Source organism: Ixodes scapularis, unplaced genomic scaffold, assembly GCF_016920785.2.
Source record: "Ixodes scapularis isolate PalLabHiFi unplaced genomic scaffold, ASM1692078v2 PGA_scaffold3__209_contigs__length_174095766, whole genome shotgun sequence".
In the NCBI taxonomy this organism is placed as follows: Eukaryota; Metazoa; Arthropoda; class Arachnida; order Ixodida; family Ixodidae; genus Ixodes; species Ixodes scapularis.
Genome location: NW_024609868.1, coordinates 28,112,339 through 28,134,104, shown reverse-complemented (window position 1 = coordinate 28,134,104; position 21,766 = coordinate 28,112,339). Strand labels below are relative to the sequence as shown.

Below are 21,766 nucleotides of genomic sequence, written 5' to 3'. Positions count from 1 at the left end.
TCCCAATTTGGGCTCTAACGAATTCGAAGAAAACAGCGTTGCGGATGCAAGCACGCGGAACGCGCGTTTTCGCCCACAGACTTCATCGCGTACCGAAAATCTAGACAGATGACTCGAAGCGAGTCGTTGAAAATCCTTCCGGATCATAAGTTCTAAAATGTACGATGCTTGCCGTAAATTTGTCCATAAACTGAACGATAGTCTGGTGTTGTTCCGGAGGCACGGTATTCATGCGTATGTACTCTCAAAGCACATCTAAATACGTCGTTCCGGTGGCGATGTACTAATTCTTGTCCCGACTCGCCGATTTTTCTAAATTAATTCAACATCTTAAGTAAACTTATGAAGCATTCATGTGTCACGCTACCGGGTGAGACGCTACGTTTACGTGGTTCCAACATGCTCGTAGAACTTTTGAACGACAGGAGGTTGCGGCAAACGCTTTCGATATTGCGAGCCTAGTTTATTATTACCAGGGAATCGGACAAATCTATCGTCATTAGTTTTCGCATCGACAGATCAAACATGTGATTGTCATGATATAGTAGTATTATTGCCCCGTCTGCAAAACTTGCATTGGTGTAATAGGGACAGATTTCTAAGGTAGAACATTCCTTCACCGTCTTCCATGCCGATGACCGGAGTCTTTAGGGGGTCAAGCTTGAAATCTTGACCCCATTACAAACGTGAGGCATGTTGCCAGGGCCCGTGGGATTCTTGCAAAGACAGTTGCCCATGAGTCGCACCGTACGTATCTTATCGTCCACTTGTCGAACGGTATTCGGAATCTGGTCCAACTGCTGATGCGTTCTCGAGCAGTAATACACTTTCGATGTCGGGTTTGCCAAAAGCCAGCGCCTCGCAGTGTTGATCGGTGCCAGAGACTTGCCCGATCCTGTGGGCGACTCGATCATGACGTGCTCGCCTTTACTCGCCGCATCCAGTATGGTATTTACTATTTTCATTTTTGTGGAATACGGGCTCTTGCTAGCTGGTCGAAGCATTGTCACTCAATGACTTGATTTAGAGCTCGCGCTTCACACTTATAAACCGGTCGTAACCTGTAGAAACTTTGTCTTTTTTGTTTCGTCCGACTCGTTCCATTTGCCGAGCACGAGACACACCAGTCGACGACTGTGCTTCCTGCGTCTCCTACTAGATTTACGTTTACCCCTTCCTCCGTTGTTCTGTTTTTGTCTAACAAAGTTTATTTACGCATGACAAAGTTATTTTAACTCAAACCCTTCCAAATAATCGCATACGTTGTGATATACGTCTCTGTGATGCAATATGTGAATAAACATCCCGTGTATTTGGAGGTTGGCTAAGGAACACGGCCATATATTATCCTTTAGCACGCACAATGGATGTAGACGCAACATTAAGCTTAATTTTCGTACGCACGCCGTGAAGAAAGTTAACGTGTTGGTAGCACTCACATTTAAAATATTAATCGTTTTGCAAAACATTCTTTCTGCGGGATGAGGTTATGTGATTTTCAAACGGGCATGTACGTGGGTATAACAAAACACAACACCACTTCGCTGCGTTCGTATGTTCTATAGTCAAGGTACTTGCAGAGAATTTCGCAATACCACGGCTGTGCCTTGACCACGTGTAGACAAACGGGCTTGTGGGCGCGGTGCTTACCGTCGGTGACAAAATGAAATATATCTACCACGTTGCTGACGCACAGATGGCTGCCGACGTTCTTTAGCACGTAGATGTAAATCTGGTCCAGCAGATAGATGAATTGCACGAAATCGCGTGACGTGACGTTCTGCAGCGCCGTCGCACCCTTGATGACGGAGACGAGTTGACACGACAAAGGAATAATGTTGTTGTTATGACAAAATATGTCGCACCGCATTTTCCTGAATACATCTCTTCTGAGTAAAGAAGGTCACGAATGGTTGAAGCGACAGTGTAACCGAAAGATTTCTTCGGCCGCACACGTTCTTCGTTTGCTGGATGACTGCAAGTTTTCACCAAATGCCTTTATAGAGGAAGAGATGTTCGCACGCTATAAAGCCGCCGACGCTGCTTTGACGCAAGAGGACGTGAACGAGATCGACGAGTTGTTTGACAATAGGGAATTGTGGTAGACCGTTCCCGCAGCCCGCTAAGCACCCGGATAGCGCTCCGTAATCCACCACAAGACCTAGAATTATGCAGACAAGGCTGGCGGCGCGCATGCGCAGCTGCGGCGTTTTCTTCGGGGATACCGTAGCGGAGGAGAAAAACGATCTACTACAACTCCCTAATAGTCGACTGTTGCTCGGAACCGCTTGGCTCGATCGTAAATATACCCCGTTCAAAGACACGTCAGGCGACAGGGATGTAGACGATTGGTTGAGCGTCGCGTACGATAAAGTGAAGAAGAGAGTAATACATCGTATTTCCGCGATTATGTGTACCATGCCCGCCGCGAGAATCTAAAAACTCGGTCAGTTTACTAGGCAGTGGTGACGACGACAAATCGTTCGGGCAAATAGTTAAGGACGTTCTTTCGAATTTATGGGAAGAACTGCCTCTAAAAAAATAAGAAAAAAAAAAGTACTTGACGCATAAATCTTAAGAACGTATAACAAAAAACAAAACAAAAAACACACACACACGCAATGCTAGTAACCGAAGCTAGTCGCCTAAAGTAAAGACGTGAGTGTGCTATTGGCCTGCACAAAGGGCCTGCCACCGATGCCTGTAAAAACGAACTGAAACGCCCAAGTCTCCGAGGTAGCGTCGTACGAGTCTCCAAGGACTTGCACGAAGAATTACAGAAAGAAATTCGCAAAATCCTCACCACGAGCACTCGTCGAGCCGTCGTATTCTCTATTTATCGCAACTGTAAAACCACCGTGCCGAAGGACATGGATTAAGCAATTTGAGTGGACATTATTCGCGTACTTAAATATTGATAATAAAAATGAATTTAACGTTTTATAACTCGTTTTCGGCTGGTCGGCAAAATTTCGTCGAGGTGGTCGAATGCAGAGCAGACGCGACTTTTAAATTATACTACCCGGACGTTTAGGAGAGGGCCGGAGTAGAGCACACCAACTACAAAAAGGACGATGACAAAAAAAAAAAAAAAATTGCGTATTTAATACTTTATGCGATAGGACGGGTCTAAATTATTTGATTAATAACGGTTTTACCGTTGCCGTTACATACTTATTTTGGAAAAACGAAAGTACCCGAGCTTGCCATCCAAAGTAAACGCGATGTCGCAATTCCGGCGATAAAATCGGTGTTTTTCCGATATTACAGCGACACGAAATGTAACCTATTAAGCGCAATTTTAACTACCATACGAACCCGCGACCTCGTTCGTGATGACAGCTCGCTGAAATTGCAAATACAAGATCAGAAGAATCCGACTATTCGAGATATTTCGGAGGAATGGTTGAACGTAAATATTTACGACTTGAACGACGTTGAACGAAAAGTATTTGATCTCAAAAAGCTGCTTAACCCTACGTACTTGAAAAATAATAAGATGATTTATGGTAACGCTCTATATTCTTTAGAAAGGACAAGTTTTGGTGAAGCTCTGCATACTTTAGAAAAGAGAACTTTAAAAGATTCTGTTTAGAACGATCGCGATGATCTGAAACGGTGGTGTGTAGACATTGCAAAACACGAGTCTCGGTCTTTCAACCATCCGATATTTTCTACTGGTTTGAAAAAAAGTTTTCGTTCGCTTTGGTCCGACAAATGAGACTCGGACGTAATGTATTGGATGGTAGAGAACCCTGCGAAACGCGACAAATCTACAAAAAATGGAAGGTTAAAATAGCTGCTGCTCAAAAGTTTATCGACGCGAAATTTACCAAGTATATGGTGCCGGTGAAGGAAATGATAAAAAATACTTCTTTTTATCTGTGAGTACATTTGAAGATGGTGAAAATAGTGGGCGGCTTTCCATCCCGCCGCAACGAAGTTGCGCCAAATGTACGAGTCAAAGATTGAAGTGGTAATGCCTCAATAATATGCCATTTACGAAGACCTGATGAAATAGTATTAATTTGTACAGTGAATAAACACCGTATGCTGAATACGATTGGAGAATGTGCCAATACTGGTTTGATGACAAGCATGTCGACGAACTCAAAAGTGCAGTCGTGAATAGAGACTGGAATATCCTCTTTAGACATACGGACGCTATTATGAGTGCATTGCGACAATTGGAAAACTTATGGTGAATTCCACTCGTAGATCTGGAGCGCTTTCCAAAATCCGCGAGGGAGGCAAAATTCCGCTCCGTGGGACCCGCTCCGAATCGACGAGGGGAAGATAAACTTGCATTTTTGGAGCGACCTCCCCCACACCCCTCCCCACCCCTTCTCCCTCCGCCGTACAAAATGGCCGCTGCTCGAACTTGACAAGCCCACCAACGCCTCAGCCGGCTGATCTTTCCGACGACCAGTGACGACTGTCACTGCTTAGCTGCAGAAGTAACACGCGACACAGGCCGGGCGAAATTATACGTACTGCGGCGCCCATGTCACAAACAACGAAGACGTCCGCGTTCGGCACCGTCACATACCTTTCGGCCGCCTCGAAGCGGCGGGGCACGGACATGCAGCGATTGCCAGCGGTGGAGTTCAGATTTGTAGTACGACTTTAATAAACACAGGTAACAAACCATCACTTGCGCGGTCGTTGCCTAACCACTTCTTGCTTTATTTCACGGGAAAACGCCGACGGAATGAAGTGTAAAAAGGTAAACAATCACTGGCTGCAGAATGAATAGGCCTAACCTGGCGTCTGCCTCCGGCTTTTCTGTCGTTCTTTTTCTCGTTCTTCCTCTCACGATCACAGACGTCAGCGCTTACGATTTGCCACGCTCCACATTCCCGGCGTTTTATCCCTGATCTACGCGAGGTAGAAGCGTTCGAGCCGTCACAATCCAGAGTAAACAACCGACGCACCCGAACAGATCCAACTCCACAACCCGACCGGCCCGCCGATCTCTCCAACCTCGCCGCGCATGCGCACCGCCGATTTAGACGGAAATCACGTGGGCCGATCTGTCAGCTTCCGGAGAGATCCGTGAAAACCCGCAGAGCAAGTTCGGCGGAGTTTGGGGCGCTCCGTGGAGCGGGCGCTGCCAAAGATCTACGAGCGGAAGATGACCAACTTGAGCCAGATCTGCGAGCGGAATATGCGCGCTCCAAATGGAGCGCTTTTGGAGCGCTCGAGATCTGCGAGCGGAATTCACCATTAGTTAAAAAATTAGCGTATAGACCTCATTCACTAGATGATATGCCTAGACGAAATCTAGTACTCTTGATGACGTTCGTAGACAAAACAGAAATATATCGTAAATATTATAAGTGGCGTAAGGTGCTATTGAATGCCAAATATGGCGAAGGTGAATATGCAGGTCTCAACGCACTTTTTATCTGGTCGCTCGAAGACCCATCAAATACTGCGGATATTTGATAGACGTGCTGCGCTGCGAAGTTCTACAGAACAAACGCGTGACTAAAATTGAAAGGAAAAGGATGAGTTTACATTGAGATGAGGAGAAACACAATGAACACGAATGGGCGCAGACTAACAACTGTTTATTCTTTTCTTTTTTCTCCTTTTCAATGCATGAGTTTCCTGATGCGTGAGTTTGCAGCGCAGCACGTCTATCAATGTACGACCAACTAGCCAAACCCAAGTGCAAGCTTTATTAAACTGCGGAAAAATTGCTGTCACTCAATGGCAGTGGTAATACCCACGAAATTGACGTATTCTACGTAAATATTAAGAATATTAAAAGACATAAACCGGCGGATAAATTGGAAGATAAAGTCACATATTTGTTCATATCACCGAAACCGAGACCGTCGTCTTCAAAGAAGAAATACATGATCGGCAGTAGTATAGCCGTTGCGTCACTGGTGGCAATAACAGTTGCCTATAGATATGCGCGAAAACGTCCTAAAGCTGCATAATTATAAAATAAAAAAAGAATTGCGACTCAGCTTTCAATTTGTTTTCATTCAATAAAAAGCTATGAATACTGTCGACATTGCAACGCGACAATTATTTCTTTTTGCACCATCTGCCATTAGTTACGAAGACGATTGCGCTCTAAAGCAATTTGCGATTCACGATCCTCGTACTTTCATTGTACGCGAAGTTCTAAAAAATGAGGTGAGCTAATCTTGCTTGAATATTTTAGAAACGAATCTTTAAATGACGAAAATCTTTTGGTTGGCTTTTTGGGAAATTTTCGCCGATTTGCAAGGAAGTCCAGTCGTACATTTTAATTTTTTTTTATTGTTCAATAACATCAGGCAATTTTTCTTTGACACACATTTTTGTTCTTGAAGTCCAGGAACTTGACCATCTTCGTGAATCCCCGGGCTTATAATTCTTCTTCTTTTCTTGGAAGGAGGTGGTTTCTCGTCGTCCGTTTCCCTGTCAGATAAAGGTTTATCACTGTCTACCGTTTCACTAGTAGTATCCGATCCAGAATACAATAACTCGTCAATGTCTCTCGTGTCGTGTTTATCGCGCGAGAATGAGTGCTCTGATATCGATCCGTTGTTATGTCAGCGTATACAAATTACTGTGGAAATGCTTCGTCACTATCGCTAGGATTGTCTCCATAATTCACAAGATATAATTTGGGACATTCTTGCTTTCGCTCTCATTATCATTTTCAATAATCATGGTTCAAAATTGTAAGTATCTGAATTTATACCTCGGAATTGCTGCGGGCTGTTGTATATATTATTACGTGTGCTCCTCCTTTTCACGGCTGATGTATGAATAGACCGGGGTTCTTTGACGATCACTGGATTGGGTGTCCCTGCAAAGGAATTGTAAATACATATATAGAGATAATCTAAAAAAATATAAACTTACGCAAATCAGCGTCGTCGAAGTTGTTCTTCTAAAGCGCCGTTCACACTCTTGCGACCGAGTACGACCGAGAGAGACCAGACAGGTTTTTAAGCCTCTTGCGACTTCTTAGGACCAGATGCGGTGGAGCGGAGCTGGTCCTAAGAGATCGCAAGAGGCTTAAAAACCGGTCTGGTCTCTCTCGGTCGTACTCGGTTGCAAGAGTGTGAACGTGCCTTAACGATGTGGCCTCGTCCGAGTACGTCAGGTCACAAACTACACACAGCGAAAAAAAAAATTTGAAAACACACATTACCGCGTGGGGTGGATTAGGATACATCCTTTGGCGTCACGGGAGTTCGCCAGGCTGGTTCATCTTGAAGCTGCATTGGCGGATATACAGTGTCCACTTCCACATTCGATAATTACGCATCACCATTGCTTCTGCCATTGGCCTCTTGCGGGTCGCCCTCATGTTCACAATGCACTCTCGCTTCCCCATTACGCACGAATTGTACATCAATATGTTCATCATATTCGCAGTTTGTAACAACGAGGGGCATTCTAGTGGATATCACAACTAGGGGCATTCTGGGATTGGTGGGTATCGATCCCTCTACGCACTCTTTGTGGTTGTTTTGTCTAATCTGGGTTATCGCAGCCTCGCCTTCGTTGCCATTGTATACTGTGTAGTCAACACTCACGTGAACAGATTTCTCCACCCCTTCGCCTTTGTCTTCGGCAACGACTTGTCGCTCGTTGGGGACAGGGCATTCTGCATTTTAAAAGCGTTAATCGGTTAGTAAAAACGCACACGCAAACACAAAGAAAACTTTACCTGATGGAACCGTAGTGGTATGGGTGAAGTACTCTGTAAATAAAAAAAAAAACAGTTTGATTAAACAAAAAGCGGTTAATTTTTTTTTAAGACAAACTTACGACGCGACGGAGATGCTGCGCTGTCCAGAGTACTCAGCCATTGCGCATCTTCTGCCGCCACCGCTTCTTCTCCGTTGGCCCATGGATTCGTCGAATCAGTCATGTGTTGGATTTTCGCTTCGATCATGTCGCCGACATCTTCTTGGTCCATTTCAGAGTGTCGGCGTCGTCGGGGGTTCGAAGTGGCAGGAAAGTTAGAACTCGATGGGATTATTTTGTTGAAAATGTGGACCGAATCGAAGACTTCACTGAGGTATCGATTAGACCACTCGTGTATTGTCGAATTTGTGATGTCCATGTTCTTTTCACTGTATATGCTTAGCAGCGTGCTAAACATGTCGGCAAATGCTTGTGGATTCAGAAATCGATTTGCAAACGCATCCTCCTTACTCGATTCACAGGAGTGTGTGAGATGGAAAATGTAGATCTTCCTATTCCCACGGCTTGTAATTTTGGAATTTGGGGGCGTGTATCGACTCACGTGGGAAAACCCTATGGCTGTGCGCTTTCCAGCCTGTGCGCGTTTCATAGTAGCGTTCACTGTGCCTAAGTTTGCGTCCGTGATACTTTCGATGTTGTGTCTAACCATGAACAATGAAACTGCGGTGTTCAACTTCATGTTGTATGGGTCCAATATAGCGCGCATGCGCATGTAAAACGCGGCGAGCACGTCCACATTCGTACATTCGATTATGAACGTGCAGACCATGGGTTTTTTGAACTTAATCACTTTATAAGTAACGTAAAAAAAGAACGACGCTTCTAACAGGGAAGTGTCATGCTGGTTACCCGTGTTTTGACGCGAAAAAAAAATGTTTGTTAGAAACTCTCTCAGCGTCTCTCGTGGCACACGAGAATTTGCAGTTTGTACTCCCGTTGCGTACGCCTGTGGGTTCTCCCAGATGTTAGGGTGAGCACAGAGCCGGCTAATCAGCTCTTTCATCGCTTCCAAATCATCCTTTTGCTTTTCTACAAATTTACCCACACTCTCCCAGAGGTTTACATCACATTGGAATACGGGTAAGGTGCAAAGCGCTTTAATCGTTTTGATTACTCGCTCGACGATAGCGTCTTGTTGGTCGGATGGTGTTTTGATGAGTACGTCCCTAATGTTGCTACGAACTTCGTACGAAGTAAGCGCCGGAATGAGGAAGTATTCCAGTAGGGCTCTGCGGCCGATTGTTTGGCCGTGGCCCTTGGAAACGGTGTAGTGATAGGGATAATACAACGGAGTCGTGTATCCGTTAAAAAGGTTGAACCCCATACTCCAAGTCGGCTCGTATGAAAATGTGGTTAGTATGATCGGTTGTAGGGTCGTATGCGCTCTTGAGGCAATGTCTGTTCCGGAACGATAGTAGAACAATTTACTCCTGTCAGACTCTCTAGTTAGTGGCTGTAGTATTTTTGTATTTAGCTCGTCGATCGTTTTCTTAAGCAGGGTGATTAAATCTAGCGCAACGGGTTTCTCCTGAATGTCCTTCACAGCCTTCACTTCCAGGTATGGCAAATAAGGTTTGATTAACTCGTCAGATTCGGTGGCATGTACTGCGTAGAAGACCGTCAAGTGAATCAGCTTCTTGATGACGCTCCCCGGTAGCACGAGTTTGAACGTTAACATGTCCCAATCATCCGGCAATTCTTCGTGAATCGGTAGCGTACTCGTCGGTTGTTTAGCGCTTCTGGTGATAACTCGCTTTGCCCTGAACATGGCATTGACGATGTTCACGTCTAGGACGATTGGTAAAGTCTTATTTACCCTTCGACGTCGTCGACTTGAAGAAGCGCGAGTTGGCTGCGGTGGCGGTAGCGACGACGACGGCACTGGGTCTTGCATCGTAGGATCGACGTTCGTGCCCTTTCGGCGCTTGCGATCTTTCTTGGGGACCTTAGGACGTCGAATGATATTGAATAAAATTGGAGCGTATATGTATAGTCAAATGAGTTTCCTGACCTGGCTTGCGCAAAGAACGGAAGGATATTTCAACACAACCCGAAACGTCCGTATATGGTCCGACCTAGGGTGCCTACATGTTCCCGCCGCTCCGCTGTTTAGGGTGGCGACAACGTTTGTGATACCTGTTGCCGACAAACCAGTGTTGCCTACCTCGTTACCATGGCAGCCTCCGCTGTTTCGTCGACCATTTTGTCACACTCGCCAGTCGTGCGCTCGCGCTACTCCGCTAATCCTCGTTAGGGCTAGGGAGCGCCCACCGCTCTCGTTCCGACGGCGAGGTTTTGGCGTGCGATGCCGGTCTGTTGCGTTCCATTTTGTCGAGGGGACTCACGTTTCGATAGACGCAGCGCATACTTCCTGCTCGCAACTTCAAAGTATGAAACACCCGAATAAAGAGAGTGACAGCCACGCCGACCGTCATCCCGCTGAGCCTCCGACTCGTCCGACTCCTGTTATGAACGGAAACGGAAGTGGCCTCACAGTGTTGCCGGTGTGTCGAAGCTACGAAAACTCAACGTTGTGTACGTTTAGCCAAATAAGAAGTGGGTCAAAATGGCGGTGGGAGAGGATCTGGGAAAGGGTAACAAGAAGTTGGCGCCACCCTAAAGCGGAGCGGAAACATGTAGGCACCCTAGTCCGACCGGCTGGTCTCGCTAGATACACCTAGTCGAGCAGTACAGTCACACTCAGTTCCCTCTCACACTCACTTCCTCCACGGTGGGTTAACGGCTGCCGCCAAGTAGATAAATTACCCCCCCCCCCCCCCCCCCCCCCCACACACACACACACACTCTTTCCACACAATGCCTTCCATCCGCTCTTCGAGAGGTTACTACTGGCTTTGCTCATGTTCAAGGTGACTTCTTTCTTAGTTTTGTTTATCTCCTTTCCGTTCTGACTTACATCCTGTGTTCGCTCAATGTGTTTATAGCGATAGCAGTTCGTCTCGTGGCCTCGAACCCATCTCCCCCTCCGGGGCCACAGGGTGACCTTGTCAAACGCTGTATACTAGGAGGGGAGCTTATCCTCGACCATCTCGCTCGGGGTATTTTTTTTTCTTCATTTTTGAGCTTTAGAGAGAGAAAAAATAAATAAAGCCCCCATAAAGTGGGGGGGCTTAGAGACTTTCACGGTTGTATACATTGTATGTGGAAAGAAATCGTTTCTAAGAAAAACCACTTATTGAAGACTGACTAAATTGACAAATTAGCCATTCGTTTTACAGTTTATTCCAAGGAGTTTCTTTAACTGGTTTCACCGAACCTTTCTTTATTTGTTGCAGCGAACACTCCATCTCTAATGCACACCCCTTCAATAGACGTGCCCCCTACTATGCACTGCATCTAGAGAAAAAGATGAGCCCAGTAAGAGGCTTATTTTTTGGGTCTCAGCTAAGGAAAAACCTTTTTACTCAGACGCTTTCTCTTCACCCGAATGATTCTCAGAATTTCTACTCACAAGTGAACATGTCCGAAATCGCATAGTAACCGAGAAATATTGTTTTCAAGGTGTCTTTTTTTTGCATGGTAGCATTTAGAGAGTTGTTGCTGGGTACCTTGCTTGTGGAGAAAAAAAAAAACGTAGAGTTGACTTGGGATTTGTTTGTTTATTTTGACAAGATTTATTACATCCCACTGTTGTGTCAAAGACTCAGCGCGGAATTGTACACTATGCTATAACAGGCCTATCTTGCATTTTCTTTTTCATGAGGGAACTTAACAATACAATGACATTTGTAGCGAACTCGGCTTTTCTTGTCTCAAACATTGCAATGGGATCCAAGCTTTCGAAATTCTTAATATCCGCCACTGTCTTGAACGGACTTTCTTTGAACAATAGTTTGAGTAATATCACAGCCAAGGACCATACTACAGTACATTCTGGATAATATAAACCAATTTTATACCATTCATGTGGCGCATACGATAGTATCCCAGCGTACGTTCTTCTAGCACGTTTCGAACAATCGATGGCGAAATCGAAATTCGAGATGTTTTCTGGACATTGTTTCTTTGTTGATCAAGATGTTATTTTCCTTTCAATCACAATGGACGGTTGCGCACCTCACCGAACAGTCGTGGATGATTTGGAAGAGTCGTTTGAATATGTGAATGACTTTTTTTTCGCTCGAAACGTTCGACATCAAATAGAAATAAAAAAGATGCTCTTTATTGATCGTTCTGTGATCAAAACGTAAACGGGCTGAAATCAATTCAAATCAAATCAAATCAATCAATTTAAACCAATCGTTTAACTTAATTGTACCGTCAATGTCTTTCACTCTATTCATTATGTGTATCTTCATCGGTATCTTATACGAAGGATTTTTAACGGTGTGCTACCTCCACATGCCTTTACAATAAATGTGCTTCACGGCTATCGGATTGTTATCGTTCAGGGTAACTGGACAAAAGCTCACCGGACAAAAGCTAACCGGACAGAAGCTCACCGGCCAAAAGGTCACCTGTTTTTTCACAGACCCGAACAAAAGCTCACCTCATTTTTTTTTTACTACCCGGGTGAAACACGGGCTGAAATCAAATGCGGATGCGATGGAAATTTCAACATGTTTAGGTGATCTTGTACCCCATCCCACGCAAGGGTTTACTACGGTTGATCGAATGCCATTTCGTCGAAACACGTTTTAGAGAACAGGCACGTTTTATTGAAGCACGAATTAGAGAAAGCAGAGCCTCAGTTTAGAGAAATGCCGTTTATCGAAAAGGAGACGCTATTTAAAAAAAAAGGCTTTTCTACTTCGCGCGTGAATCACTGGTGCGCGCGCTAACCCAAGACCCCTGCTGCGCTCCCGCCGCTTCGCGACGGCAGTCCGCGGCGGCTCATTACAAAAATGTTAACTCACGTGACTTATCCGTACACGCCGCTTTGCGGTGGACGAATTCGCTAAAAGGAGGCTCATCGCCTTTTTCTCTAAACTTGATTTCTCTAAACTTGGTATCTCTATAAGACCAACGTGAAATTTTCTCCTGGTGAGCTTTTGTACGGGTCTGTTAAAAAATGGGTGAGCTTTTGTCCGGGATTCATCGTCCAGACGTGCAGCAGCATACACGATGCCGAAACCGCCTTCCCCCAACTTACTTGTGATGGGCACGTCATAGCCTCGATGTAGGAGAGCCTATTCAAATGCGGCTGACATTCACTATTTTTTACGGTTGTCTTGCTGTTAGAACAGTTCATACGCCCGAGCTATATCTTTGGAAACGAATAAATCTTGAAGAGGAGTTTTTTTTAACCGCGTTTTCATCTATTCTACGTTCTAGTGTTACGTTCTAGAATTGGGCTTCATTTAAAAGTTTATTTACATCGCCACCAGTTTTACTCATAGAATATGTAATTCGAATTTGATGATGGATTCCGATCACGTTTGGTAACAGAGACACAATTCTCATTCTCTACGGACAAAAAAAAGAATAAACACAGGCTTTATTGCCGTACAGATTGTCATTTTACTTCTCCTAGTCTCACCAGCTATATTCGTTTTGAACCAATTCATCACGTCCACTACCAATCTAGCGTCGTCCGGAACTATCTTTTCGCGAGGCTTATAGACCAGGTCGTGCGACACGTGATTATCTACAGCTATCATTAAGTCTTCGTATTTTTCAGAAACGTCCTTGGAAAGCTCAATCAATGGAACGATCGACGTTCGAAAAATTGAAACGATTTTGGTTATTTTATTTTGAAATTCTTTGGTTAAATTATTCGCAAAATCGTCGTCGACTTCGAGAGTTGCAAGTAACTTGGTAGTCATTTTAAACAAACGCTTATAATATGAGTGTGTGTCAATGTAGCTGGATCTCGGGTATTTATGTACTCGTTCGAAAAAAAAAAGGAGGATGGTGACGGTTGGCGATATCACGTAATTTCTTTTAGGACGCCGCTCTATAGGGCTAAGGATTTCAGGGTTTGGGTTTCGAAAGATAACAGCATCATTCTCAAAGTTAGTAATAAATCGCCGTCTGGAATTTGCGTTATTTTGAAAATAATATCAAAGTGTCGTAGAGAAGGAATTACAATTTGTTTGAAAAATTGGTCTAATAAAGATTTTGCGTGCGTAGCATTTTTGGCCACAAATAGTACGTTGTTACAGAATGTTCTATACCATTCCTTGCTAAAAAAAACGACAACCGTTTTTTATTTCTGCTCCCGTGCCCACGGGTCATGTGTGAAACTCTTGGCGAATGTTACTCAATGATGTTATTGTTACTGTGCTCTGGGGACGTAGAGATGAACCCGGGACCCGTCACCCGTTCTGAGGCTTTGCTTGAGTTAGATTCGTTGCCTGATGAGCCCTCAGAACAAATGGCTGTCCTTTTCACCTTCTGAAAGACCTTCACGCGCGGTCAGTGCAATCTGCAAAGAGTCAAGCTGAGTTGGTTGCGGACGTAAAGTCAATTAAGGCTGGCAAAAAAATATTGAAACCAAAATTGGCTGCATTCAGAAACGACTAGATGCCGTTGAAGAAAAAACTAACGCCTTTGACGATTTTGGCCAAAATATGTCCAGCTTCCATGGTTCAGTGGAGACCATGACCACTCAGCAGAACCTTTTGCAATCACGCCTCGATGAGCTGGAGGACCAATCACGGCGAGACAACCTGCTTTTTTGGGGTATTCCTGATTCTCATGAGTCATGGGAACAGTCCGAGGCGAAGATAAAAAGCGTTTCAACATGCCTATTTGACGTCCTACCTGACAATGTAATCGAACGGGCTCATCGTCTCGGTACCCACTCGCCGAGTAAATGCCGTCCTATCATAGTCAAATTTTCAAGTTATAAAATAAAGGGGAATATACTTTCCGCGCGTACAAAATTGAAAGCAACAAACGTAACGGTCAGTGAAGACTTCTCGCCCGCCACGCGACACGCGCATAAGAAGCTAATCGCGTTTGCGAAAAACCAACCGGGCGCACCCACCTTCCGCTGCGTTACAACAAAGTTATCATCAACAACAAGCATTACGTCTACCATCTGCTGAGTGATAGCGTAATCGAGCATGCGCCACTACTGGCACAAGTGAACCGTCATCCAAGCACCGCGGCACGTGCCACCACGTAGGGAAACGCGAGGGGCAGTGGACAAAACTTAGCGTCTGTATCATTTCTTTTTTCTAACGTTCGCAGCATTGTTAACAAGCACGATTCCTTAACCTCTGCCATAGACACCTGCAATGCTGACGTAATAGTTTTAACCGAGACGTGGCTGCACTCGTATGTTCGGTATTGTGAAATTTTTTCGAGCGCTAATAATTTTTTCATTTATCGTTGCGACCGCACCTTTCGTCAGGGCGGTGGCGTCCTTCTGGCCATTTCCAAAGACTTCCCATCGCAATGCATTCATATTTCCAGTAACCTTGAAATTGTGTGGGCTCTCATTGAGCTAACTCATCAAAAATTAATTGTTGGTGCGTGTTATCGTCCCCCCACTTAGTCCTCCACATTTGTGAATGAGCTTCACGACGCAACAAACATTGTTTCATCGCGCTTTCCCACGTTACCTTTATTTTTGCTTGGCGATTTTAACATCCCGAACATAACATGGAACAGTGAACCACCCCTGATGCACCCTGTCTCCTCTCTAGCGAAGGAGTTTTTAGACTTTTGCTCTGTTTTTTCATTTACACAAGTTGTCAAGCAGCCTACGAGAATCACCCAGTCGGCAGCTAACACCCTTGACCTCGTATTGTCCTCTAGATCTGATTTCATTTCGGACATTACTTATTTGCCTGGTTTAAGCGACCATGCCCTCCTTTCATTTCACGTTAACCTGTCGAGACCTTCAGCTCCTAAAAAGTCGAAAACTTTTCGAAACTATAAAAAAGCTAATTTTGAAGCTATCAATAATGAACTATCAGCTTTCCTTGACATATTTTTGGAGGATTTCAATCTTCGTAGCGTACAAGCTAACTGGAAACTATATTTGGCGAAAGTTAACGAGCTAACCAATAAATACATCCCTACTTATACTGTTCGTCATAATCGTAACGCACAATGGTACAATCTTCACATCAAGCGTTTGTCAAACAAAAGAAAAACGTCTTTTTAAATCAGCCAAGCGATCTTCAAATGATGACCGCTGGATACCTTACAAACAGGCTGCCGACGAATATGTCTCAGCAGTAAAAAAAGCCAAGGAAGAATTTCAACAGCAAACGTTACCTTTAATGCTAACAACCGACACTAAAAAGTTCTGGCGCGTTATAAATCCGAAAGATGATAATAAAATAATCCTCATCGATGATACTGATAATGTAATCCCATCTAACCTGTGCGCGTCCACTCTTAATGAATGTTTTATACGCAACTTTTCAGAATCTGCGTATCCCTCTCTACCCTTCGTTCATTCGTACGATTGCGCAGTAATGTTTCCCATATTGATTGAGCCAGCTGGGGTAGAACACCTACTTAGATCATTAAAGCCTTCTTCTGCCCCTGGTTGCGATCTAGTTAATCCAAAATTCTTAAAAAGCACAAGTGTTTATTCCTCTATCATACTAACAAAGATCTTTCAGCAGTCACTCGACAATGGTTTTCTACCCGCGGAATGGAAAGTCGGGAAGGTGATTCCACTCCACAAATCAGGTAACAAGACCTCTGCACTCAACTACCGACCCATATCACTCACCAGTATCCCTTGTAAAATTCTTGAACATATTCTGTTTTCCAATCTTGCTAACTTTCTCGAATCGAATTCATTTTTTACATTCGCGCAACATGGTTTTCGAAAAACTTACTCCGGTGAAACACAACCGGTGTCCTTCATGCATAAAATGAATATCATCCTCGACCACTCATCATCAGCAGATTGCATATTTTTAGATTTTTCCAAAGCATTCGATAAGGTCTGTCATAAGCTGCTGCTCTATAAACTGCGTCAACTAAACCTTGATCACAAACTTCTCACGTGGCTTGAATTCTTTCTTATTAACCGTTCACAATTTGTTTCAGCTAACGATCTAACATCCGAGCCGCGCAGTGTCCACTCTGGTGTACCGCAAGGCTCGGTGCTTGGTCCTCTTCTTTTTCTTATTTACATTAATGATCTCGCGTCAACTGTTTCCTCCCACATTCACTTGTTTGCTGATGACTGCGTACTTTTTCGTGAAATAACTTGCGATAATGACATGATCTGCCTTCAATCTGACCTTAACGCTATCTCTGTCTGGTGCGAAGCATGGCGCATGGAATTAAATATTAACAAGTGTAAACTAATGCATGTGTCCAGAAAACCTTGCCAATTGCCAAAATACTGCCTTAATAACATACCCCTTGACCCTGTATCCTCATAGAAATATCTTGACATTCATATTTCACATGGTCTGACTTGGACCGCCCATACCACATACGTGATTAATAATGCTAACCGGATGTTGGGATACCTTCGACGTAACTTTGCCCGAGCATCTTCGTCATTAAAACTACTGCTTTACACCACACTAATTCGCTCTAAATTGGAATACGCCGCGTCAGTTTGGGATCCCAGCCAAGAAAACCTAATAAACTCACTCGAAATGGTCCAAAATAATTCTGTTCGTTTTATACTTTCTAACTATAACCGAACCGCGAGCATAAGTTCAATGAAGTCTAGCCTCAGCCTGCCATCTCTCGCATCTCGCCGTAAAGCTTTTCTTCTCAGTCTCTTTCATAAATTGTTTTACCATTCACATCTGCACGACGAACTTATTTTACCTCCTCAGTACATCTCATCTCGGTTTGATCATGCTAATAAGGTTGGAATTCCATCAGCCAGAACTAACGCTTTCTTTCAGTCATTTCTGCCACGCACATCTGACGAGTGGAATCGCCTTCCTGCTTCAATAGCCACTATCGAAGACTCCCATCACTTCAAGAACGCCTTAGCTAACATTGTATGATTATATGCCATTTTTTGTTTATTTGTATTACCATTTTTGCTGTACTCTGTTTGTTTAATTTCTTCTTGATTGTAACCACTCCCCTCTCTAATGCCTTTGGCCCTGAGGGTATACTAAATAAATAAATAAATAAATAAATAAATAAATAAATTCCAACGTACAATTGGACATTCGAAACGTATTTCGTCATGTATTCACGATACTCTACGACGCGGGTAAACAATGTAATGTTTATCACTGCGATATAAAGGCGGAAACCGCTGTGATAGACGACAAGATGAAACGTACTGTCATCGATTGGAGTGACGTTCATCTCACCAACAAACGCGTTCGTACTTTTAAAAGCACGGTACCGTACGCTTCGCCCGAAGCCATTGCACTTTATCACGGACAATGCAAATCTTGCGATGCAGAACTCCTCATAGCGGGGGGTTAGGGCGTTCTGTTTGTACGAAATGTATTTTTTAGATCTACCGTCCGAGGACTTTGAAGAATACGATGCAGCTTGGCTGCAATGCACAGTTTTAGTGAGACAGCGGAGTTCGCCTTGATCTCGCTTTTGCAACACACACTGCTACGTGTACTAACCACCAAATTCAGAAACCTCACTCCAATTTATTCGCCCCTCCACTTCACTAAGGAAGGTGCAAGGGCTGGCGTTGGCCAATCGCGACGCCGGCTAAGCAGCCTATAGGCCGCCTATACGTTGTGACGATTGGACGGTGCAAGTCCTCACGCCTTCCTTGAGGAAGTGGAGGGGCGCCTCAATTGGAGTGTGGTTTGTTAATTCAGCGATAAAAGTCTGCGCTTCATCAGTGTTTGTCTTCTTGTTCTTTGATCCAATCGGACATGTCTTTCCAAATATAGTGTTGAAACAAGCGATGATCTATGAGCAGCATGCCTCCCCAGTCCTTGGACTGCCGGATGCAACGACCCACCGCTTGATTCAACGCACGCATGGCTTGGACCTGGTTCCGACCTCGACCCTCCAGTGTTGATGAGCGTCGATGAATTTCATCTTGAGGCGAATGTCGTCGTGCACCATGGACGGAAAAGGGACTTCGATAGAAACCCGTGGAAGGTTGTCGGCAAAGTCCATGCCCTCCCTTATCCGCCCGCAATGCACTGCGCACAAAAGAGACACTTCACCGCAGCCAATCGATTCCGCGGACGACGATACGGTTGTGACGTCGCCTTGCGAATCTCCCAGGTACACGCATCCGTCGGTGGCGCCAAACACTGGACTTGTTTTTCCAAACGTCCACACACATTTGCATCGCCTGGTAGGAAGAAAAAAAAAAAAAGCAATACACCACCACCACCCAGTGTACTCTTCGTTCGTTTTGATTGCCTCGGACACTTGAACCAACAACTATCCAATGGCGCAGACGACGTAAAAATCGTCGTAAGCGTTGTACGTTAGATGTAACGGACTTTTACCTTCTTGAGAATGAAAAATGCGTAAATGTTTTCCTGCACCGCCAAGTCTTTGCCCATTATCTTGTGTTTAAACTTGAGTCCCAATTCTGCCTCATACGAAATCGATGGAGGCAGCTTTCCGGATGCAAGCACTATAGTACGCGCGTTTTCGCCTACAGACTACATCGCGTACCGGACATCTACACAGATGACTGGAAACAAAACGTGAAAAAAAAGTTACTGATTAGGCGACTGATTTAGGAAAAGCATTGAGGTTCATGTGGCGCGAGATAAAATGATGCCTCCGGAAATTGAAAATAAACCAAGGCGAGCTTACCTGACTCAGAAGATACATTTTTTCGTAATATTATTTTTCTTCATAGCTTGCCGGGTTGCGTAGAGGCGCTTACGTTATTGGAATTATATATTTTTATATGAGTAAAATTTAAGGACTTAAGCTTAATGTACTCTAATATCCGGTATATGTTACCCGTCGAATTCAAAACACTAATTAGGTGGGGTGAGCTGCCTCCAGGTTAAAATGGTTAACCCGTGTGCATCCGTTCATCCATCCTCGCGTCTGGCTTCCTTGTTACAGAAACAGTTATTCCATCAAATCAAAATCCCAACGAAATTTCATCTCAGTTACGTTCTCAATTACCTATGGCTTAAGATGCGTATTTTACTGTTTTACTGTTTTACTCGGGAGCGTTGACACACAAAAGTAGTTCGGCCGTTATTGTTGTCTTTCTGAATTGTGATATAATTTTTATTTTCAAGTTACGAATTCAAAATAAGAACCTCTCCTTTTTATTGCACCGGCAGAATGGGCTCAATGACGACTCTTTTTTCTTTATTTGTTGCGGTGGTACAGAAGCGCAGAGGGGGGCCTGTACTTCGTTTCTGCGTCCGTCGTACGGTGCAAGCGCCCGAAGCAGAATGTCGCCACTGACCAGGCCATGTTCGCCCCACTTCCTGCTCACTAGCAGGGAGAGCACGAGGAGCGAATGAGAAGGCGATGCGAACGCGGCCCGATAACGATATTGTGTTCCACGCTTAAAGGCGAAGCTTAAGCGTCCTCCAAGTTTTTTTTTTATTTTTTATTTCGACTATTTCTGGTTTTATTTTAGGTCCAGACGCAGCCGACTCTATGAACGAATGAGACCAATCGTGCAGCATCAAAAGTGCAAGTCACTGGGTCTTTGTTTTGTTTACAATTGGTTCAGCGATGATAGAACACATACAGAAATATGACAAATACCATATGATGTTGCCCTCGTGATACTGTCTGATTTGTCCCATCAGCTCGTTGATTTCGCTGAGTCTGGACTTACGGGGAAATGAACGCACAGGGAAAAAAAAAAGCGTATGTGCTGCCTCACGAGGCCTTTGCCCCATCTTGGTTCGGAGCGCGAAAAGCAGACGTATTTGACACAATAGAAACGTAATAATCCTCCGTAAAGCATCAAAAATAAAAGCATTATGAAGCTAATTGAGATCTATACTAAAACTAGAATTGCATTGAAAAAACAATTAAAACCACATAGCGAACTTCCCTATTAAATCCTACGCATAATGAACAAACTCAAATAAACAAGTTTCGTAGTAAAAAAAAAAAAAAGAAACTCTACCTAAGAAAAACACAGTATATGTACATAGAGCATTACAAAGCAACGCTATAGGTAATCCTAAAGGATACAGCATTGCTTCTTAGCTGATGAGATTGCTGCATTAGACTATAAGAAAGCCGAAGAACGGTTAGGAAGCAAGATTATTTCGTAAAACAGGTCACACCCGGCGTCTTCAGGGTTATCAGCGTTCTATCTATGTTTGAATAACGGGAATTGGAATGCAGATTGGCGAGAGTCACAAAGAATGCGCTTTACTCGATGGTTTTTAATATTGAATAAAACGAATTACTTACAACTCCCTATAATTTGCCTTGTGATACTCATTACACGAGCATAGGTAATCTCTGACAATTTTAAGCAAAGAAAAACGTTTGGGTGACGGCTCGAAGTGGTGCTCTTGCGGTTTTCTCAGCTTTTCCAACAAACCATATCTTCCGGAGTCACCGGCCTTTGCCCTTTCCGCTGTGCAATTTTGTATCGCGACATTCAGAATAGTACTTGTTAAATTGGCAAGTGAAAATGACGCCGAAAACCAGCATTGAGTTAAACCTGCGATTTTCAGAGCCCTGACGTTAGCGGAAGGCAGGCTTGCAGGTCGAGGAGTCAGCCTCAAAACGGACTCTGTTGAGTCATTTGTTTTGTGCTGCTGCGCGGGTGTTGAAGCGAGCTTCCAAAGCCTTCATTCGACACCCCAAAACCGCTTATAATCGGTTGGAAACACACTCCACAGTCCAAAGCGTGAACCCTGCCTTCCGCTGACGTCACTTTGTTTTACTCTTGCCAGTAGAAAGTTTCACTTAAACAAAGACACGGTGACGGCCAAAATTGGCAAATGGAATTAATTTTCGAAAATAAATTATTCTGGGCCAATTATTTGGGATAATTAACATTTCAGCGATGTTTGTCGGCCTTTTTAATAAATTTTCAGGCAAATCGGGGACTACAAAGAAAACGGCAGAGTACCCCCTTCGAGAAACTTTGGGCATCTTGTTATTGCTCCCCAGTGACTGAGACTGTGGCATTAGCCGATACTGAAGAACAAACTCTGAATCAAGAAACGAAAAGATAATCACCCTTTTTCTG

The 21,766-nt window shown here is 44.1% G+C and overlaps 1 protein-coding gene and 2 pseudogenes across 3 annotated transcripts; all 3 read right to left on the bottom strand.

The window, feature by feature from the left end:
* Positions 1-6,264: 6,264 nt before the first annotated feature.
* Positions 6,265-9,669, bottom strand: LOC120848329. Of its 3 annotated transcripts, XR_005717681.3 has the most exons (6): positions 7,786-9,669; positions 7,685-7,717; positions 7,551-7,621; positions 7,163-7,229; positions 6,707-6,814; positions 6,265-6,420 (listed from the first exon to the last, which is right to left on the bottom strand). XR_005717681.3 is itself a non-coding variant. In XM_040220331.3 (5 exons), the coding sequence occupies exons 1-4, from the start codon at positions 9,617-9,619 to the stop codon at positions 7,176-7,178; spliced, it is 1,992 nt and encodes a 663-aa protein (XP_040076265.1). In that variant the 5' UTR covers positions 9,620-9,669; the 3' UTR covers positions 6,265-6,814; positions 7,163-7,175. The 3 variants fall into 3 exon arrangements, 2 of the variants coding, with proteins under 2 accessions (XP_040076265.1, XP_040076266.1); XM_040220331.3 differs by having other exon boundaries at positions 6,265-6,814; XM_040220332.3 differs by lacking the exon at positions 7,163-7,229 and having other exon boundaries at positions 6,265-6,814.
* A 1,738-nt stretch (positions 9,670-11,407) lies between these two features.
* Positions 11,408-12,896, bottom strand: LOC120848330 (annotated as a pseudogene).
* A 5,549-nt stretch (positions 12,897-18,445) lies between these two features.
* LOC120848331 lies at positions 18,446-20,533 on the bottom strand (annotated as a pseudogene).
* Between the last annotated feature and the right edge of the window lie 1,233 nt (positions 20,534-21,766).